Source organism: Cyanistes caeruleus, chromosome 4 (genome assembly GCF_971803275.1).
Source record: "Cyanistes caeruleus chromosome 4, bCyaCae1.hap1.1, whole genome shotgun sequence".
In the NCBI taxonomy this organism is placed as follows: domain Eukaryota; kingdom Metazoa; phylum Chordata; class Aves; order Passeriformes; family Paridae; genus Cyanistes; species Cyanistes caeruleus.
This window is the reverse complement of record NC_141704.1, coordinates 77,289,041-77,309,956: the sequence shown is the minus strand read 5'-3', so window position 1 is coordinate 77,309,956 and position 20,916 is coordinate 77,289,041. Positions and strand designations below refer to the sequence as shown.

General features: G+C 38.2%; 1 protein-coding gene across 2 annotated transcripts in view; it reads left to right on the top strand.

The window, feature by feature from the left end:
- The window catches only part of ST8SIA1 (ST8 alpha-N-acetyl-neuraminide alpha-2,8-sialyltransferase 1), a 127,291-nt gene that overhangs the window by 55,436 nt on the left and 50,939 nt on the right, over window positions 1–20,916 (top strand). Inside the window, exons 3-5 of one of the 2 annotated variants that reach the window (XM_086885448.1) lie at window positions 6,069–6,178; window positions 10,145–10,237; window positions 12,997–13,452. In XM_086885448.1, coding sequence (XP_086741574.1) covers window positions 6,069–6,178; window positions 10,145–10,237; window positions 12,997–13,324 — 531 coding nt within the window. In that variant the 3' untranslated portion in view covers window positions 13,325–13,452. Of the gene's footprint in view, window positions 1–6,068; window positions 6,179–10,144; window positions 10,238–12,996; window positions 13,453–20,916 lie in introns of those variants that run through there. The other variant, XM_023919054.2, reaches the window with a different exon arrangement.

The window sequence follows — 20,916 nt, the reverse complement described above, 5'->3', positions numbered from 1 at the left end:
ACCTGCTGTTCCTATGTGTCTTTCTGCCACCTAGTGCCTGTGATCTGGCAGGTTCTGTAAATAGTGGACAGTGCCCACATTTAACCTGAGTCGGCTGAAATGTAAGAGGGAGGCTGTTGTGTACCTGCCTCCAAAGGTGCTGGTGAAGCAGAGCAGGTCTGACAATCCCATACGGAGGATGATGGTGTCCCCCAGGCCTCATGGCATCTGGTGTTGTCAGGAGATCAGGGAAAAGGGAGGATTTGCTGAGTGTTCCTGTGGATGTTGGAAGAGTTTGGTGCTTTGTCCTATGACTCGAGGTTTAGCCTGATCACACAGGATTTAAAAAGAAATCAAAGGAGTCACTCAAGACTATGAGAAGGTGGTAAGGGAAGCCAACAGAGGCAGTTTTTATGGATTCTGATCATGCTGTTCCTCAAGGAATTTGTACACTGTTTTTCCATTTTCTACCATTTAATGGGACTTGGTGACTCCACAGAACATTTAAATGCAGCTCTTTAGAAAGCAATGTAAGTTCATCATGAGGCTTCCCAATTGTGGAAATGGAAACATTTCCTGGAATAAGAGACACCTTCCCCCACCCCCACAACATCACCAAATGATATTTTATTTTTATAACTTTTAATCCAAAATTTGGGGTCCTAACACATTGCAGGTTGTAAAGTTTGGACCCAGAAACCTTGCAGATCTTTGGAATTTCTCACCTATTTATTCTGTCTTGTCAGGGAGAATACCCTTGACATTGTCAGAGCATTCATTGTTTAAAATACTGTCTATGATATACAGTCTGATCCAATCTACAAATGTGCTTTTTTTTCCCTTATTTTTTCCATAATCCCCACACTGTGCTATCCTGGCTGTATGGAGGCTGACTATTGAATTAAACACCGCATCAGCAATTTGAAATGTTCTTTTAATTCTGAGCAAGTGCTCCCTTGCAGTGACATCATGCTGGGTAGAAAGCTGTAAAGATCACACTATTTTGAAGTTCCTACTTAAAGTACAGCTGGAACTAAAAGTGACTGCCAGCTTAGTCACTGCTGCTCCACAGTTTATGTGAATAATGTTGCAAAGTGTTCTCTTTTTAGTGTGTGGCTGCTCTACAGATCATGGATCTTTTTGGATAGCAGAGCTTTTCCTACAGAAGCACGGCAATGTATTCAGTCTTCCAGGTGGTCTTTTGTAGCCCTGTGTCCCTGTGTAAGTAGTTCCTGAGGTTCTAACCTCATGGACAACAGTACTGCCTAAAGTACATAGTTTTGAAGAGCACAAAGTTTGCATAAGCTCAAATGTTGAATTCTGCTTCAGGGCTGAATAAACCCTGTCATGACTGAGACATGTGGACCTACAGAGGAGCTTGTCTCACCTAGACAACTTCTCTTTTGTTCAGTGAGCTTCAGGTTTCAACATGTACTAGCTGGCAGTGCCAAAATAAACTGAAGAAGGTAGCTGGAGATCCAGTGGAGGATATCTTCCTTATTTAATTTCACAGTCACTGCCACCGTTTCTTCTTGTAATAATCACATTTTATTCAGATTCCCACCTGGCCCACTGAGAGAGAGTAGGTTTAGACTAGATATGTGGAATCAGAGATTTATTTCTGTGAGGGTGGTGAGGCAGTGGAACAGGTTGCCCAGAGAAGTTGTGGGTGCCCCATCCCTGCAAGTGTTCAAGGCCAGGTAGGTTTGGATGGGGCTGTGAACAACCTGGTCTAGTGGAAGGTGTCCCTGCCCAGAGGTGTTGGAACAAGATGATCTCCCAACCCAAACCATTCTCTTAATTCTGTGTCTGTTTCCTTGCTGTCACTGGGTCACTTCTTGCTCTGCTGGGCTCCTGCACCTGGTTAGGATATAATTGGTGAGTGGCTGGAGAGGAGTGAATAAAATTGAAAGAACCACAGCCCCCACACATATTTCCCTATTGGGAATACGCCTTCCCTGACATTGATGAGTTTTTATCGTTAAGCTGTCACGTCCTGACAGCTCTGTAGGCGGAACAAAGGGGCGCATCAGACCGAACATGATTTGTAAACAATGAAGAAGGAGCTTGTGCTACCCTGCAGCATCTGGCAGTGTGAAAAACCACCGTGAACTCTCAGGGTTTTGTTGGCTCCTTAGGAAATTCAGTAGAACTTCACCCTTCTCATCAGGATGCTGTCTTCTCAAAAGAGACAGAAAAATCACGGCATCTCTTTCAAATTCAAAATGCTTATTTAAAAGATAAATTATTCTAATTTATGTTTGCTGTGTTTTTAATGATTTTTGTATCATCAGCATTAAATCAGAGGCTGAATACTGTAATTTTTCCTGTTTTTCTAGTAAGAATTTGGTTTCTGATTAAAGTCTTTGGCAGTGAGTGGGCAAAAAATTAGTGCATTAACAACCTAACAATGAAATCAAAATGATTTTGAGTAACATTATCTAAAATTATTTTTGTTAGTATGTGTAATGTTCTTTTAACTGACGAGAGTGATTTACTTCTGCTTAGATGAGTGATGAAACTAATCAGTGAATTGCTTGAATGATGCATTGTTAAATTAGTCCCATATTCAGTTGGGAGTCTTTTATCTATTGCTCTGTGTGCTTCTTTGTCATTGAATTTGCAGGGGGATGTGCAGATTCTTCTTTTGTTTACATGAATATTAACTAGAACTGATTGTCAGTAGAGTTTCATTGTTTAAAAAAGGAAAAATGAGACAATGGACCTTCCTGTCTTTGGTTTTGTTGGGAGATACCTTTTAAAAAATGCCTTATGCAATTTATTTAATAAATCACTTGACTTATGTTTACAAGGAAATTCATCCTGCTAATTTCCAGTACGCAAATTGCTACTATTTAAAAGTATTTGTAAATTCTATGGTAATTATTGCTTAATAATGAGGATAAGTTGGTGGTTTTCTGGTACATTTCCTCTATCAGACTAAATAAATGGAGGCAGGTTTTATCCAGTCCACCCACAAGACTGGCCATTCATAAAAATTTTATGAATGAAGAAAACAACATGTGTTGACAATGAAAATAACAGAGTTTCAGAAAGCTAATATTAGTGGAAATGCTTTTGTTACAACTATGATGCCTGAAGCCAGCATTTGTTAGGCTAGCTTAGAATTCTAAGGAGAAAAACAGCTGAGCTTTTAGTGACCATTTAGCATAAATGGCAGCTGGGTCCCTTTAATGTGAGAATTTACACACTGTCAATTATGAACTGATAATTTGCCTGGCGAAGTGTTGTGATGTGGAAGGTAAAGGAGGAAAGCATTAGAAGGTTTTATAGAGAGAGGAAAAAAAGCCATATTTTTCACAGTTGCTTATAGGCAACACTTGAATCTAGGACTTGTATAAGTTTTGTGTGGCCAGACAGTTTTGTGTTTGTTTGGACAAAGAGTTCCTAGAATGTCCCTGCAATCTCAGCAATAACACAGATCTGTGATTTGAATGTCTGAAAAAAAGTCATGTGCAAGATAATAAATGCAGGTTTCTCCCAGGTCATCCTAAGTAATTGCTCTTCATTAAGCTCAAAGCACCTGAAATGCCACCAGGCAACAGAGGCAGTTAATCTTTTGGACTTTGCAACCCCCTACACGCTGGTAATGGCACTGGAATGATGTCTTTTCCTTAATGTGATCCCAGCTTGGGAATTATTTTGTTGTTAATCAGTAGCTTGGCAGGTGTGATTAAGTAATTTAATTGTGAAACCTGTGAAAATTTATAGGCTTGGCTTAACCTTTGTTTTAAGGGAAAGGGCGTGCTATTCTGAAATTAATAGGCTGTATGGACAGGAGCCACCAGGAGTGAAGTCAACAGGACTAAGCAGTAAATGGGGGGAAGAAGAATTAGAATGATAAGCAACAGGTATAGGTAGCAAATAAGGGTTTGATTAATGAAAAATGAGTGTTCATTTGGAACCAATGTGTGTTGATACTGTTGTTTGTTAAAATGTAGAAATGGTGTATATTTACACAAATTGTGGGTTCCCACCATGCTCCCTACTTTGCACAAACTAAAATAAAAAATAGATCTACCTCTCCTTGGTGTGGGAATTTTCTGTACACACCAGGCAGCAAGCCTGTATTCAGGTTAACAGAAGAACAAGGGTTTCAATACTTCATCGGCTTTTGGAAACGAAAGTACATATATCAAGAACAGATATTATCATCTCTGAGCAGAACAGGAAATAAGCCTCCCTTGAAAGATAGCAAGCCATCTCAAGCAATATTGAAGGCTGTTTGCAACTCATAGAATTTTGAAGCATTTTGTAACTGCTAAATGTCTGTTTGGAGGGGTCTAAAGGCACAGAATTTATGTGACAGGGCCCACTACTCTTAGAAGCAGGAATTAATGTCTGCTGTCTTGGTGGATTGGCACAATGTTTTGTAAAACCAGCTGTCTTGAAAGGAGCTTTGATGTATCTTTAAGAAAGGTGCTGTTATTTATGGAACGTATCTAATCTATATTTCCCCTGCTTCCCACCCCTTTAAAGAGAATGTGAGTTCTCATTTGATCAGGGTCACCTCAGAGATGAGATGTCCTTTGAATCTCAATATGTGCTCCTGGTTCAATAACTGTAAGTTTAAAAGTGTTCTTAAGAAGGCAGATGTAGGACAAGAATGCAGCTGCATATTCAGTATTGCTCTGCTGTGCTATCACTACATTCCTAGCCATGGCTGGGTCTCAGGACACTAAAATTTACTTTTTTGCTTAAGCATATCTTAATCAGGGGTTAGTTTTCTCATTAAAAAGCAGGTTGTGATTTTATACAAGCTGAACAGAGTCTAGTTTGCAGAGAAAGGTAGACAAAGACAGTAAATCTAGGAAGAAGAGAAATAAGACAGCAGGAATAAGTTCTAAAAAATGCAGTCTGTGCTGTAATACTGTGTCTGTTTTCTGGGCTGTGTCCTGTACTGCAGTGCCTGATGAATATATGATGCAATGTCAGATGTTGGTCTGTACATGCAAGTGAGGCCACCCAGAGAGAATTGCTCTGTGATGCTGTATCCTCTCTCCCTGGAATCTGTGTTCTTTGAGGCCTGTGCAGTAACTCCTGTCTCTGCTCCAAAGTCAGGCTTTGACAGGTTTGATAAATAAAAAAATCCCTGCATAATTTTTTTGCTTGAGGAGAATATTAACTCTTGTATCGTAGAAAAATCAATTATCAGTAGCTATAACTTCTGTAACTAAATCACACTGCTTTAAATTCACATGTCTCTTCATCACCTTTTTTTTTCATATGCTGGGCTGCTCTGAAGTGCTGTGTGCTGCTTACATGACTGCTCCAAGCTCACAAAAGGCTTGGGGCTAACAGGAACATACCCTATCCACAGTTTAGAGATCCTTTGGAATGAGGGCTGTACAGATCTAATGTATTACTGTGTTGGTGCATGGGATCCCATGACCATTTGACTTTGCATTCTCATGCCCTGTTAAGCAGCTACAAGATCTCCTCATCTAAAATGGTCCCATTCTAATTTTAATTTATGCTAATACTGGTTTGTAATGTGTCTGGGCAACTGGCTGTTTAAGGAGCTGCTGTCAAGCTCCAAATATCTTTGCCTAAGGCTCTGGCTTGACCTCTCCCAGCAACACAAACATGGAGAGAGCCAGGCTGACTCCAGGTTGCCAGTACACTTCTGTCATCACAACATTCCCAGTTCCTTCCTTTCTTCCCTAGAGATGTCTTTTGTATATCAGCTCAGGAAGATCACTCTCATAGATTTTTTCCTGTTTTCCTGGTTGTCTTGTTTCCTCTGTGTGCTTGCAGCTTGCCTGGAAGGCTTGTGAACTGCCTGACTTTGGTCAGTGTCTGTGTCAGGACTTCAGGCAGTTTTGGTTTTGCAGAAAATCATCTTCTGTATCAGGTTTGTTGCATCCTGGTTTGGGGAGTGGGGATAAGACTGACTGGTTCTACATGTACTTACCAGCTAATTTCTGTACTTTTTTTTTTCTTCACTCCTAACTCTTTTTCTTTCTGTCACTTTGAGTCCTAACATCTCCCTGGGTTCTCCAGGAGTGGCTGCTACAAAGATGTTTGTGTTCTCCTCTGTTAAAACTGGTCTTGTTTTGTTTTGCTAGGCTACTCCCTTCCAGCTGCCTCTGAAGAAATGTTCTGTGGTGGGAAACGGTGGGATCCTGAAAAAGAGTGGCTGTGGCAAACAAATAGATGAAGCAGATTTTGTCATGCGGTAAGACAAAAACCTTAATGACACATTGTCCCTCCTTCCACCTGCTAAGCCTCAGACTTTCCAAAGCTGTTCAGGTAGGATTAATCAATGATAATTTGCCTGGTTGCCCTGCCTTTGCAGGATGCAAGGACAAGCAATTTGGGTCAAAGTAGGAGGAGAGGCAAAAAAGGAGCTCTGGCTTGGTTCTGCAAAGGGATATGGGTTGTGGGGACAATCTGCTGGTCAGTAAAGTTGTGAGGACTTGTGCAGTGTCTCAGGGAGGTACTGAGGAGCTGCTTTTCTCATCACTTATGCACTGATAGCCAGGGTTTCAGCCTGCTCTGTGCTTTGTCCTCTGAAACTAAGTACCATCTATGCAACCTGTGGAACTCAGAATGAGTAGGGCTAACTGGAGTTGGTACAAGCTAAAATCTTCCTTTGTTTTTCTTCCCTAAAAAGTTTACTGTGGCTGACTGTCTGAGGAAAAGCCAAACCTCTTCCCTTGATGTGAGGTTTTTGTGATTCTTCACATTTCCTTTCCCTCCAGCCTTCCTTAATTTATAAGAACCTGTCAGGAGGGATGTTGAACCAGCTACTGCTTTTGTGATTAAATCTGGCACTTTCTAGGTCTGCAATCTTTAAGGAAGAAAGACAGAAATTAGTTCCTCCCTGATAAACATGAACAAGAGAAAGATTGTGCAGGAGAAACTGGAGGAATGCTCCAAAACAGATGAGAATTGGAGTTTCTTTTGGTTTCTGATGGATACATAATGAACTCCCACTACAAATCTAACAATTAGATACTGATGACTTACTATAAAACCATACAAATTTGCTCTCAATCATTACTGTAATTTCTGGTTTGCACCTCAAAGACCAAAAATGCCTTCATTATTAAATGCCTGTTAACACAAAGAAATAGAACAAATTAAAGGCAAAGGGAAGTGTATACTTAGAGCATTTGCAGAAGAGATGTAAAGCACAGGGGGAGAGAGCAATGCTCTGATTGCCATTACTGCAAAACTCCTTAGGTGTTCCAAAACTGCAGTGTATGTGCAGTGGTTATATTTTCTAGAAATTAAAATGCTGTAGGAGCAATCAGTTACAAAAACAACAGAATTTTAAAAAAAACCAAACCCAAACCAGCAGTTATTTTAGCTTGATCATAAAAACTCATTTCTCTGCAGGGAGGCTAAAGCGACCATTATATGTACAGAGCTCATTTTGATTTAGAAGTAAGTGATAGGGAGAGTCCTGCAAAAATCCCTGTCACTGTCTGCAGGCTCTGTTGTATTAGTGATATGAAATCATATTTATGGAAAATTTAGTTGATCTTTTCTAAATCTCATTTCTATAATCTGAGAGCTGAGAGAGAAAGAGCACAATGGTGACTTCCATAACACTTTTCATTTTTTTGAAAATAAATTTGTGTAGTATCTTCAAAGTATTTCTGCAGTGTGAAATGTCCTGGCAGGTTTTACCCTTGTTTATTAATTCTCTTCACATGAGTTTTGATTTCACTTATGTATATTTCCATAAGCTTTGTCATGTGAGAGAAGATGGCTGCAGTCTTATGTTGTAATTGCTAAGGTTATTTAATGAGTTTAAACTCATTTGGCTGCTGAGCATCTTCTGCAAACACAGTTGTTCCAACACAGAGATGAGAAGAGCAGCAGTTTTCAGCCCTGAGGCACAGCAAGCTGCATATGCAATGAGAAAGGTGCATATGGTCTGCATGTTTAGGTATTGTGGTTATAATGGCCTCTTCTGATTTTCAAGTTTGTAATTTTTATTTCTAAGAAGAAAAATACTATTTCCCCCTTCCCTACGTGCTAATGTTTATTTTAAGAGAGAAGTGTTGGGTACTAGTCCTAAGTCATGTTTTAAATTCCTATTTTTCATGTACTTACTTCTCAGTATGAGATTACCAGTAAGAGAATTAAAAATGAAGTTTTTTTAGTATGAGTCTTGTGCTTCAGTGTGTTCCTCACCTGCAGAACACTCAGCACTCTACTGACCTATCCAAGAAAATAATTGGGAAAGCCAAGCAACAGATTTCCTGCAGTTTCCTGTAGATACTCAGGCCATTTCTTAGTGTTTCCTGAACAGTAAGGTGATGACAGGAATTAGATGTGTTTAAATAATGCATCTGTGACTGGCTTATGAAAGAATTGTCATTATTTAGATGCTGAGATGATAAAAACTAGGTTGAGGTCTTAGTCCTTCATAATGCTTTTAAATTAACATTAACCAAAAATGTGGTTTTTTTTAAAGTGTGCCTTTTATATTAAACTCTGATCTGCCAGAGGTATTTATGCCACGTCTCTACCCTAAGGCAAATCAGCTGTAAATCTTACTTCACAAGTATTTCTTTGACTTTTATTTTATTTTACTTTATTTTAAGGAACTCTTTCTTGTTAAGATGTTATCATTAGTTATGTCCAAGAATTAAAATTTCCCTATGCTTCTAGCCTAGCTCTTCCTTGCCCTTGCCCTTGCCCTTGCCCTTGCCCTTGCCCTTGCCCTTGCCCTTGCCCTTGCCCTTGCCCTTGCCCTTGCCCTTGCCCTTGCCCTTGCCTTTCCCCCTTCCCCCAATGATTGCAGTTTCTGAAAGCTCTTATTTTGATTATTTTTTTTCTGTTTTCTTTTGAAATTGTCTACCTTCTCTTAATTTGTGGTAGAGTGAACTCTACTGCAGAACTGTGAGAAGCTGTTTCTTGACTGAAATCTCAATACATTGTACGCATCTTAACAAATATAGTCATGAAAAGGACAAAAAGTTCCTGGAAATTTTGTATTTCTTGATGAGTATGATTTAATTCATCTATGTTTCATGTAGGTAGGACATTGCTGTCCTTTTCCTTGGCATTTCTTGATGACAAGAATTTAAGGTTTTGAGAGCTTGTATTTATATGTAGATAGAGGCTGATATAGCACAACTATGGTTTTGGTTAGGGTTTTTTTGTTGTTTTGTTGTTGTTTGATTGGTTGGGGTATTTTTGTGAGTTAACAAAACCTGCAGAGAGCCCCAAACCCCAACAACATAAACATCTAAAAGCCTTTCTCTGAAAAAAAAAAAACAATCCAAATTCTGCTTGTCTCTGAGAATCAGGGTTTCATTTTTGCCTTATAAGCATTCCAAATACTGTTCATGTCTTTGTTTTAAGGGAGAAATTTGAAATGAAAAATGTTTGGGAAACCAGTTTTTAGTGTAATTTTTATGTGTTGAGTAGATTTCTCCTGACTACTTTTTGGGGCAGTGCATAGGCTTGGATACTGTTTGAATGTATCTTCATCTTTATCTGCTGCAGCTTCCTCCTCCTTGGTCTTTCCCTAAAAGCTCCTAAAAGGGAACTTTTAGGACTATTCACTGTGTGGATGTTTCCCTTGACTTCTGGGTTTTTTTGAGTCTTGACTCTCTGCTTCCCAAAGTAAATTTGCTCAACTGCTTTGGCTTTATTCCATTATCACCCTGCCCACCTGAACAAGACTGTGAGCAGAACTAAGACATGCATATTTAAAAAGCCATGCATTTTTTTTTCTCTGTGTTTTCTCAGTGAATTTTATAAAATAATGACAGTGTGATATTAAAAATGCCAGTTATAATGCCTTTAATAGTGCAGAGTGACGCTATCAGTCTGGAGCCTGATATGGTAAACAAGACAAAACAGAGTGAAAACCAGAACTTTTAAAGACTTTGGATTTTAAAAAAAAGTTCTTCTATAGATAGTAACAGCCTTTTCCACAGCCTTTCAGCTTGTCAGAAATGTCAAGTGTATGTCCTTGGTTTTGCTTAGCAGCCTCCCAGATCTCATCTCTGCAAAAGGTTTTATTTCTCTATTTCTCCACAATCTGGTACCAAAATGCTTATAGATATGGGGCAGTAGGGAACAATTGTAGCCTGGTCCAGTAATACAGCATTTTTACATTTTCTGAAGATTTTCAGTCCTGAATGTCATTTAAAATCTTCACTGTCTGTGTGTGCAGGTGCAACCTTCCTCCTCTATCCAGTGAATACAGCAAGGATGTTGGATCCAAAACCCAACTGGTGACTGCAAACCCCAGTATAATTCAGAAAAGGTAGAGAACAGATTTTTCCTTTACTGGTTGGGGGTAAACAAAAAGAAAAATGCTTCATTTGTGTTATAGAAATTAGTGCATCAGAGTTGCATTCTTAATAATCTGATTCTGGAAGGGGATCTGGAAAATGTGAAATAAGCAATGGTTTGGTGTTAGGTGAAATAATTAAAGGCTAAACCTGTGATCCTTTCAGTATAAGCAGGGAAGCTAAGGGAGGTATATATTGATGGGTACCCCAAACTACTGTGCTGGTCGGGCCAGCTGGCTGCTGCTTCCCGCAGTTAAGGAAGATGCTAATTTGGGTTTCTCTGTTTCAGCAGAGATAACCTCTGAGTCCTCATTGCCTTTGCATTATTTGTTTGATACAGAGTGTAAAAGGGGCTGGGATGGAACTGCTTGGCAGGATGTGATCATACAAGCTTTGTTTTCTTAGGAAACTGGGACAAATTTGTGTTATTTATTAGAGTTGGTTGAAATTTTTGAAATGACAGTCACTGATGATAGTGGGGAAGAGGGAGCAGGGGAAAAAAAAGGTCAGTGCTTTCTGATTTTGTCTTCCTGAATTTTAATTGCCATGTTCTTTGTTTATCATCTGGAATGAGGTAGGTTGTTCTCAGGAATAACAAGATCTGATAGTTCCCTGCCATGCTCACTGAAAAACACAAGAGAAAAAATAAGAACCAAGGGTATGAGCAGGAAATTATTAGGCATAAAGAAATGTATAATGTGAGTACTGGGAGGTGAAGGATTGTGAAAGGAAGCAAAGCAGGGAAATTAAATACATAGTAGAAAGCCAGTTTTTTTAAAAAGAAAGTCACTGGCTTGGAAATGGATGCTTGATGGTATTTAAATGAAATATTTTTTCTCTCTTTCAGGAATTGAAAGGTTCTCTAGTTTTGTGTGCAGACGAGATGACAGTCTTTGCAGAGCAGAACAGAGAGGGCGAGCAAGAGGGAAATGGAGCGATAATGAGCTTCAAGAGCCAGTTGCAATCAGAGTGCTTGAGTAGGAGAAGGCACAGAAATGCTTGTGGGATGAGATCAAAGCAAACCAATCAGAATTGGCAGGGGATGGCACCAGGTGCCAGGCAAAATCAGGGAGTTACGAAGGGCAGTGTATCTAAAGACAGGGAATCTGAAAATCCTTTGGTATGTAGATGGCTAATTGATTTATGAAGTGGAATGAAATGGCTGGAACATCTCATCAAGGAAAGATAAGTTCCATGGCATTTGGGATGAAATGAAGAGGAGCAGTGTGAAACACAACCTTACAGAGGGTTTTATAGTTTTCAAGATGGAGGATTTATTTAACTCAGGCATATTTGTTTTGCAGTCTCCCCTCCACCAAGGTCTGGAGTAGAAAGCTGACTGTAGTTACTATTTTTGAACAGAATAGGAAAAGAATTTTAGTGATGCTTTGAGGAGACTGTGGAGCCACACTGGAGAAACTGTGGAGTTTTCCAGCAAGAGGGGAAGGATGGAATGAGGAGGTGGTTGAAGAAGCAGATGGAGAGAGCAAGGTGCTACTTTGTGAGGGGTGGATATCACAAGGAGGAGTGGAGGGGGGTGGGAAATGGGAAAAGAAAGAGGAAGGAAAGAAGATTGTGGGTAATGTCAGTTTCCAAAGGGAGTGGACATTACTGTGTTGCAAGACCGTGGATGAGAGAGTATTGTGAAATGTACGTACATGTGTATTGATTAGGAGGAGATACACAACCAGGAACTGAGAATGACACACAGAACAAATTCATAGCACTGAAAATTGGAAACATCCTTTGGGGCTTTGCTTCCTCTGGTGAGGAAGAAATGTTTTAATTTTTAAATTTTTTAAATAATTGACTGATGTTTCCAGTGTGCTGTCCAAAGTAATTATTTTATCTCCTGTGTGTTAAGTTAGAGTGGGTAAAAAAGGTTATCTCTTGAAAGTTAAAATAGAAAAAATGACTACAACTCTGTCGTCATTCCTATGTAAAGAAGCCTTTTCAGGAATTAAGGTTACATATACATCCACACTTTCATGAAATTCAAAGACATTCAGATTTGTGACTGATGGATCTGTTTTTAAGCTGTGAGTTACCTAGCATCACATAATGGCATTATTCATTGTCATTCCTCCCCTGTCCTCTTGTCCTTACTTGAAGTATGTTGATATTGATGACGCTTGACATCTCAATTATCTCTCAAATGTCTTATGGCAGGTTTAGTGAATTGGTCCTGCAACACCATTTATGGTTTCTAAAAGATTTATCTGTACCAGATAATTTATGGTGACGCATGTTGAGTAGGGCAAAGTTTTCACCAGGGATGTGAAAGCAATTTTCTGTGTGGTTCTAAAAACAGAATTAGTGCCTTTAGAAAATGAAATTGTTGGCAGTAGTTATGGCAGAAATACCACCATTTTCCTCTCAATTTAGTACCTTAGAATGGAAGAGTCACAGTTTTAATCTTTAAAAATAATTTCTAAACATTGTGTTTTGCAAAACTTAGAGATCAAGTTCCTACTCTGTTTTCAGCAGGAAATGTGACTGTGCAGGTAGTACAGTTTTCACTTGTGAAATATTTTACTCTGTTCTCATTTGGGTTTGAATGTCCTACCCTTTGAATGTCCTACTCATTTGGGTTTTGGGAATGTCCTACCCTAACTTCAATTAGTATAATGCAGGAGAACTGACAATAGATGTACCGTGGTAGAAATTTTCCAGTCTAAGAGGATGTGTGTTGACTGTCCCAGTTTCTTTTTTTGTCTAAAATTTTTCACAGGCGTCTCTCTTCAGTTAATATTGGAACTCACAGTCCTTACACGCTCCTGTGTGAAGCTCCTTTTTCCACTTCGCATTCAAAATTTAACTTTTCTGTCAAAGCCTGTGTTAAAGTTGCAGTTGGGATTGAAATGTTGCGTAAAGCTGCTCCTGGGGCCAAGGTGACTTCTCCCACCCTCTACCCCCAAGTGTTGTTGAGGGACTGCAATCCCATATCTTTGATGTTTCCAGTTCATTCTGCTCAGCTTGGCTTCATCTGCAGGGAACCGCTTTGTAGGCAGAAGATTATTTTATATTTGTCCCGGTTTTTATTTCCTTTCCAAGAGTAGCTGCTGTAAGTCCCCTCCTAGGAAAGAAGAAGTGCAGTATCAAGACCTGTGATGTGCCTACAGCCATTCTTAAGGCTCTGAAAAAATTCAGCCAAGGTTATATCACTTACAGAGGTTGTTTCCATATTCTCAACAGTCTATAGCTGTGGAGAGGGATGACTCAGTGAACAAAAAAATGTTTAAGAGGCAGTGATGATTTTTGACCAATGGAATAAGATTTTTAACTAAGAAATATAAGGAGTTTGTGGATATGGATTATTATTATTATTATTATTATTATTATTATTATTAGTTTCTAAATAGATCCCTGGATCTGTGCTGTTTAGGAGAAGCAAATTTTATGTATTTGTTATAATCTTCAACAACTCTTGCAAATGTCATACAATAATTTGTCTAAACTTCTAATTAAATCTGCAAACAGATGCTGTTTGCAGCAGTATCCCTTTCTAGTGCCATGTCTAACCTATGCACATCATCAATAATATGGATATAATACTTCCAGCACTCAGGGTCTTCTCAACCAGCTGATGTTTTTTGGTATTTTATCCATGAGCTCTGTGTTTATGGCATTTTATCCATGAGCTGTGTGTTTATGGCCTGTGTGGAAGTATGAACTTCCATCACTGAATGGGAACATTTTGCTTTCAGTAAATTAATTCACCTTTTTGATCTCTGTGATATTTGACAAGTTTTTGCTGCATCCAGTGTCTTGCATTAAATAATGATGAAGGAATGAGACTAAAGACTAACAGATGCAATGATTCTGCCTCTCAGTTTGGAAATGCCAGTTAAATATCATTGCTGTTTATTAAGTTCCCATGGATTTTGAGTGGGCTTAAATTTGCTTTCCAGTGTCCCCTACATTTTAGAAGCAACTAATAATCTTTCCTGGATTCAGTCCTGAAGACATCTGTGAATCCAACTGACTTAGACTATTAGGAATAAAAAGATGGAATCAAAGAAATAATTTAATTTGATAAAAGCTTCCTTCATCTTTGATTTAACAAATGTACAGTATTGTGCCTGTTGCTTACACTCATGAAAAAGTTTAATGAGAATTCTTCTTCACTGTGTCTCCATGTAAAAACTACATATTCTGTTCTTAAATAGTTACATTATTATTTGGTAATTGCAAAAGATCAGAAAAAAAAGGTAGAAACCACCCATAAAATAAGTTCTTGAAGGAAAACCCTTTGTGCTTATCTTGTCCTTTCTGTACAAGTCAAGTGATGGGAAGATCTTTCCCTGTAAAGTCAATTACTCACCAGATTTTAAATACTTCATATAGATGTTCTTTTTTCATTCTTGGTGTCTAAATATATCTCCGATTACTCAACTGATAAGAAGTCCAAAGTGGTAAGAATAATTCTTTTAATTCACATTTTCTGCTCTTCTTCAAGAGTCTCTGAACATCTGGGCCAACAGCAAGGGGATAATATTTCTAGGAATATTTCTTACTTCTTAAGAGGCAAGACTCTGATAAACTCTTCTGTATATGGAGGTTGCTTGAAGCCCCATTTGTTGGTAATCAATTTTTTCCCTCCTCTAATACAAAGTTTCTTTAAAAACCTTTGCATTTATAAATGATGCCTTTATTTCTCTTCTTGTGGAACGTCTGTTTTTGTCCTTGTTTGAACAGAAAAGGAAGCAAAACTGTTTGAATGGAGGGGACTGGCCCAATGCTACCACCAGGACAAGGGCAGAGCCAGGAAAGAAAAATTCCCAAATTTCTGATTTGCTTTTGTGTTTTCTTAGCTGATGAACAGAAATACACAGAGTTGGAAAAAATTCCTGCTGTGATTGGAACAGTTTGTTGGTATTTTAGCCATGCTTTGACCCCATTTAAATAAGTGATTTTTACTCTCCTATCCACCTCCTCTTAACCACAAGATGTAGCAATGAGCAGGAAGAAGTGATTTCAAGAATCAGGACTTGAAAGTCAAAATTGTAGAGAGATACATTTTATTCCATCAGCTGACTGCATCAGGGATGATGGGGGGATATCTCCTCAATGCCATACATACCTGGTCAAAACAGGTTCCAGGTATAAATACACACTGATCCCACAAGCCCACACCTCCCTGCCTGCCCATCTCCACCTTCTCTCACTTCCTGTTATAATCAGCTGCCTCACCTCCTGGTGGTCACATTCGGTGGTCTTTTGGAATGAAGGTTGAATGTCTTCCTCAGCGTTTGCTGATTGACCCCCGTCTCTGGGCAGGCCCAGTGGAGGTTTGGTTCTCCCTTAGGTCAGCTTGCCCCGTTTAAAACCACCCATCTGGTCCTGGCTGGTTTCTGGAGCCACAGGTTTCTGCTTTGTCAGGTTTTTACAATACCTAGGTCCTGTTGTGCTGAGTTTTCGCAATACATCTTAATGTTTTTTTTCTGTCAATTAAGTTTCTATATGGTCTGTTACAAACTGTTTCTGCTATGTGTTCTATTTCCCCTCCACCTGTTTAAGTGTATTATGGGTTTCTAAAATTCTGAATTGTCATAGCCATATATGTCCCCCATCTCAGAAGGAGATCCAGGAACCCTCAGCCTTAAAGAAAGGACTGTTAGGTTTAGAGGTGTCTCAAAATGCACCATTGGCTCCAAAGAGAAAGGTCAGGTGCTGTTGCTGAGATGAAAAACAATGAAATTCTGGGTTAGGGAAATGAAAACTTGGAGGGTAAGTTATTTAATCTGGTAGGAGAAAAGAAGGGAGAAGGAAAGACTGAGGAGAACAGTAAAAGTTTTCTGAGGGTACACTTAGGGGTGATACCCCATCAGCGAAAGAAATTGTGAGATGTTAAGAAGAACTTCCCAGAAAACCTACAGAAGTCTTAATCTTACAGTAATTTAAAGGGCAAATTGATGTGGGGATGAAATGGGAAATTATAAATGAAATCTCATGAAATTATGGTTTGATGCTTTTTCTTAAAAATATATGTTTTATTAGTAGTTGTCATAAAATAGAGATAGAAGACACCAGGATTAAAATAACCTATTTGGATTTGTGATTGAAATATCCTCAAATTTCAGTTCTACTGTGTGTTTATTGTAGGATTGGAGTGGAATACAGGATGCATTACTTTACACACACATTTGTAAGTTTCTTGTCTGGGATTTTGATAATAATCATCATTTTCTCCATTATGAATGACATTTTAATTGCAAAATCTTTGCTTTACCAGAATCACCAGTGCTTCCTCATCTGTGGGGATATTCATTAACACATTGTCTCACACATTTTCATTTTCTTGGCAAGCTATGGCAGGAAGACTGTTCCTTTTCATTCCTCCCCCCTCTCCCACCTCCTGGTGTCTTCTTCAGACCACTGTATCCAAGAGTCTGCCAGCACTACCAAACAGAGAGACAGCCAGCTGTCTGATTTTCCATTATTAGGTCTGTGAAATGGGAAAGCTATATATGTTCTTGAGCAAATAATGCTTTTAATTAAAGTGAGGTTTTATTCATCCTTATATTCCTGCAGTAGGAGTTGATATGAGAGCTTCTAAATCCTACTACCAATATGTGGAATAGTTAATCCAAGTGCTCTATGTTTAAGTATGTGACTAGTATCTTCAAAGTCATTGGAAAACCTCAGTGTCTTGTATGGACAACCCAGGTTTTTTCAGGAGTATCTCCAAAGATTAAGTGCCTAATCCTTGTTTAGGTATCCAGTCTTTCCTTACAGTCTTTAATGTTAAGCAGTATTGCATCTCTTGAATATTTTCAGATACTGATTGGAAAGCAAATGTGTGTGTGTGTGTATATATATATATATATGCATTTATTTATTTACTTAATTATTTTAAATGAAGATAGAAGGCATCCTGCAATCTGAATGCAGATAATGAGAACACAGTAAATGGCTACTTCTGTGTAGTCTGCCATTTTGTGAATTCCCAGTTTTTCTTTTGCTCCTGTGTCTAAATAACTTCCACAGTGTGCAGTATCTGTATTGGGATTTTAAGAGACAGGACCACTGGGAGATATCTTTAAAGCATGATTTATTATTCTTCTACAGTCTTATGAAGGTGTGAGAACGTCTTACCATGTTCACCAGATGTTCGTGGTCAGTGATCACAAGATCACAGGTTACAAGGTCTTTTAAAGGTTAATTAGCCTATAAACTTCTGCCACAAAAGAACATTTTTACTTTTACACCAATAGTTAATTATTTTGTCTTACACGTTTTCGCCGCAGTGCAGATTTTCTTAGCCAATCATATAAAAACACACAAAACTATCTGCTACACTTTAAAACTTCTTATTGCCTTTATAACTACTTCTGTATCTTAACTTTAAAACCTTAAAACTTTCTACTACTTAGCTTAATGTGTTTTCTATCTAAACTGCAAACCCATGTTCTTGCCTGTGGTTTCTGAATCCTTTTGGATTTAATAGCAGAAGCCTTTTCCAAGGTCTCAGGTCGAACCCTGTATTCATTTTTGTGTTTGAGCCTGCATGCACAAGATTTTGAGAATTTTCTGTGTTTGGTATTCCCAGAACTTCCCCTTCTCTTTGAATATTCCCTTGATAGCTTTGTCTTCCACACTGGAGCAGGCAAGGTACTACTTACAGTATAATTATGATAAAAACATGCCTATGTTCAGAAGATCTTTCCACCACGATGTAAAGCTCCATTTATTGAATATGTTACCTAACCATGTCTCATCATCAACCTTGATCTTAGACACACTTTCCTTTAACTTCTGTATACTCTTATGAATGGATTCTGAATGATCAGACAGATTCATACAGCACATCCCATTGAAATCTTCACACCATGCACTAACATAAGAAAATTTATTGCTGCTCTGTTTCGTAGAGTTGTATGTCTTACACCTTGGACATCTGCTAACAAACCCTAAGGTCACTTAAATCAGAGATGATGTTTATATCTTTTTATTTTTTCCCCTCAGCACTGCAGCCTTATCCATTAATAAACTAAAGACCAATGTTCATCTCCATGCTTTTCTTTGATTATTTAATTATTTAAGGCAGTTTCTTTCTCGTTCGTAATTTCCAAGCAAATCTTTTAGCACTTTTTTACTGGTTTTTCCTAAATTTGTTCTGAGACAGGCCAAATGTAAGGCACTAAGTTATTCTGTTTGCACTCAACTCTGCAAATTTGAGTCTCCTTTGATTCTCTCAAAAATTCCTTTCTACATTCCTCCCTAAAAATTGGAAGGCGAGGGCTGTTTTCTTCTTTGTGACCTACTGCAGCTAAATATTTGATGGCTTTGTACTTCATTTGGGATTCTAGATCATAACATGATGCACACCACGCTTCTGCCAGTAGAGCTCTACAATACCAACGATTCCCTCACTTTTTACATTTACACAAAACCCAAGGTTCACAGTTCTTGCATGTGGGACAAAAGATGTTTGTCATCAACTGTAGTCTCTGTGCAGTTCATGTCACTGCTCACTTCTCTGTTCTCAGAGTTATCAGCCTGTATCTGTGCTTGATATGGCTTCATGATTTTCACTGCAGTCCACTTCAGTCTTGAACCCGTGGAAAGACAAGCATACCCTTTGTCCCATGTTATTAGTGAAATTGGACCTTCAATTTGCCCTGTTTCTGGGTTTCTAATCAGAATGAAAGGATTTTCTTTCAATTTTGCCTGTGTGCTATTGGAAAAATGCCTAGTAATTGGTGGATTCGGTTCTGCAGAAGAGCTGTTTTTATAATTTATAAGGCTTTAAAATTTATAAGGCTTTATTTAAACACATTTGAGGCATTGCCTCTACCTCCCCCTTTTTTTTGTTTTTAAAGATGAGATGCATGTCTTTTGTTATGAGCATGGAGAAACATCAAAGCAAAATAATACACGTAGTGAACAAGAAACAGCAATTAGGAATTAGTCAGATAATACACACAATAACACACGTGAAATTAGAAGATTATCAATTACTAAAATACTGTCCCATCATCCCAGAGCCTGTGGCAGCTGACAAACCTCGAATTTCCAGATAATGACTTCCAAACTAATTTTGAAAATAGTTCCAGTTATCATATTGATAGGGTTAAAATGGCAAGTCAAAGTGACTTGTGTATTGTTTTGATGCAGAAACATCTGGGTCTGTTGGCGAATTTCCCATGCAGATAGAGCCAGGGTGTGGCCAGAGCCCAGGCTCTAACTGGAGAGGTGTCCCTTAACACATTTTAAAAACAAGGCTCTTTACAATAGCCATTATGAGATGCCTAAAGCCCAGCAAACCATTGGAGTGCATCTGTGTAAGGCGAATTATTAGAGGTGTTGGGCAAAAGACTAATTTAAACATCCAGTAGTTGGTTCCCTCTGAAGTTTAACTCTGGAAATACTGAAAAAACATGAAGCTGCACTGGATCAAACCATAGCAAACATATTCAAACAAGAGAAGAGACTAAAGAATGAGGGAAGCCAGCACAGGGCTAGCTAGACAGCCTGTTCAGAGAGATGCATTTTGCAGCTAGGGAACAAAAATGAGCATCCTGAGAATGACACATGTTCTGTAGCTGATCACACAATGAGGTGTTAAAATATATGAGAAGCCAGCTATAAATACAGTAATGATACTTTATAAATAATGCTCATCATAAAAATATCAGTAAATTCACATTATGCAATGAATATATCAGCAGTAAGTAAATATAAATATATCTTCTGAGGAAGTTAATATTTTCAAAACATTTATATATCAATGGCAAGAAACAAAACAAGGTAAAAAACTTTAAACAGCTTAGTATTAGTAAATCACTATTCTTCCATGTTATCTATAGAAAACAAAACCAGCAGAGATTGTGACAAATAATAGAACTTCTGATGAAATCAAGGGTGCAACAAACTGCATCTTCTTCCATCCACAAGCAGGTGTTTATCAGTGTTTCATCACAGCTGTTCCAGCTGGAGTTGTCTTATCTCTCTAAGAAAACAACTATGTATCTTACAACTTGGACAAGTAATTCTTTAGCAAAATCTAAAATAACTTCAACAACACTCAGACCTGGTAGAAATTAATTTCAACAGAAGAAAATATTAAAACTTACCTAACTTAAGAGCTCACTCAGACCTAAATATAGTGAAACTTAACTTTGCTTAATCTTACCAACACTAAATTTACATTAAATTAAATATTAAAAAAAAATAATTCAATATCCATAAATGTTCTTACCAATTTTGATACTATTAACATAAAAGGCACTTCACTCAACATGGGCTTTTCTCTGAAGCTCAATTTTGCTTGCAACAGCTTATGATTTGGAAAGTAGATAGAACAAACATGTGAATAATTCAATAATACAATTTGTAATTCTTCTGATTTTTGCAAAGCCCAATCAAAATATCCTTTTTTCAGTGGTAGGTAAATCACTACAAAATCTTTGCCTGCCATGGTCAGCAGTCTTGCTCTGGCTCTGATTATGATTTAAACTGTCATTTCTGACGTTGTTTTTGGGGAGCTATAAGGTAAAAAAATCCAGTCTATTATTAGCAAAGTATCTTTTTTCAAAGTGTGCTATTGAAATATGAGACCATACAACTGCATTTTTTTCTTCTAGCACTGCAAGAAAAAATGGTTGTGATATTGCACAATGATATGTTTGTCTTTATTCTGTTCAGA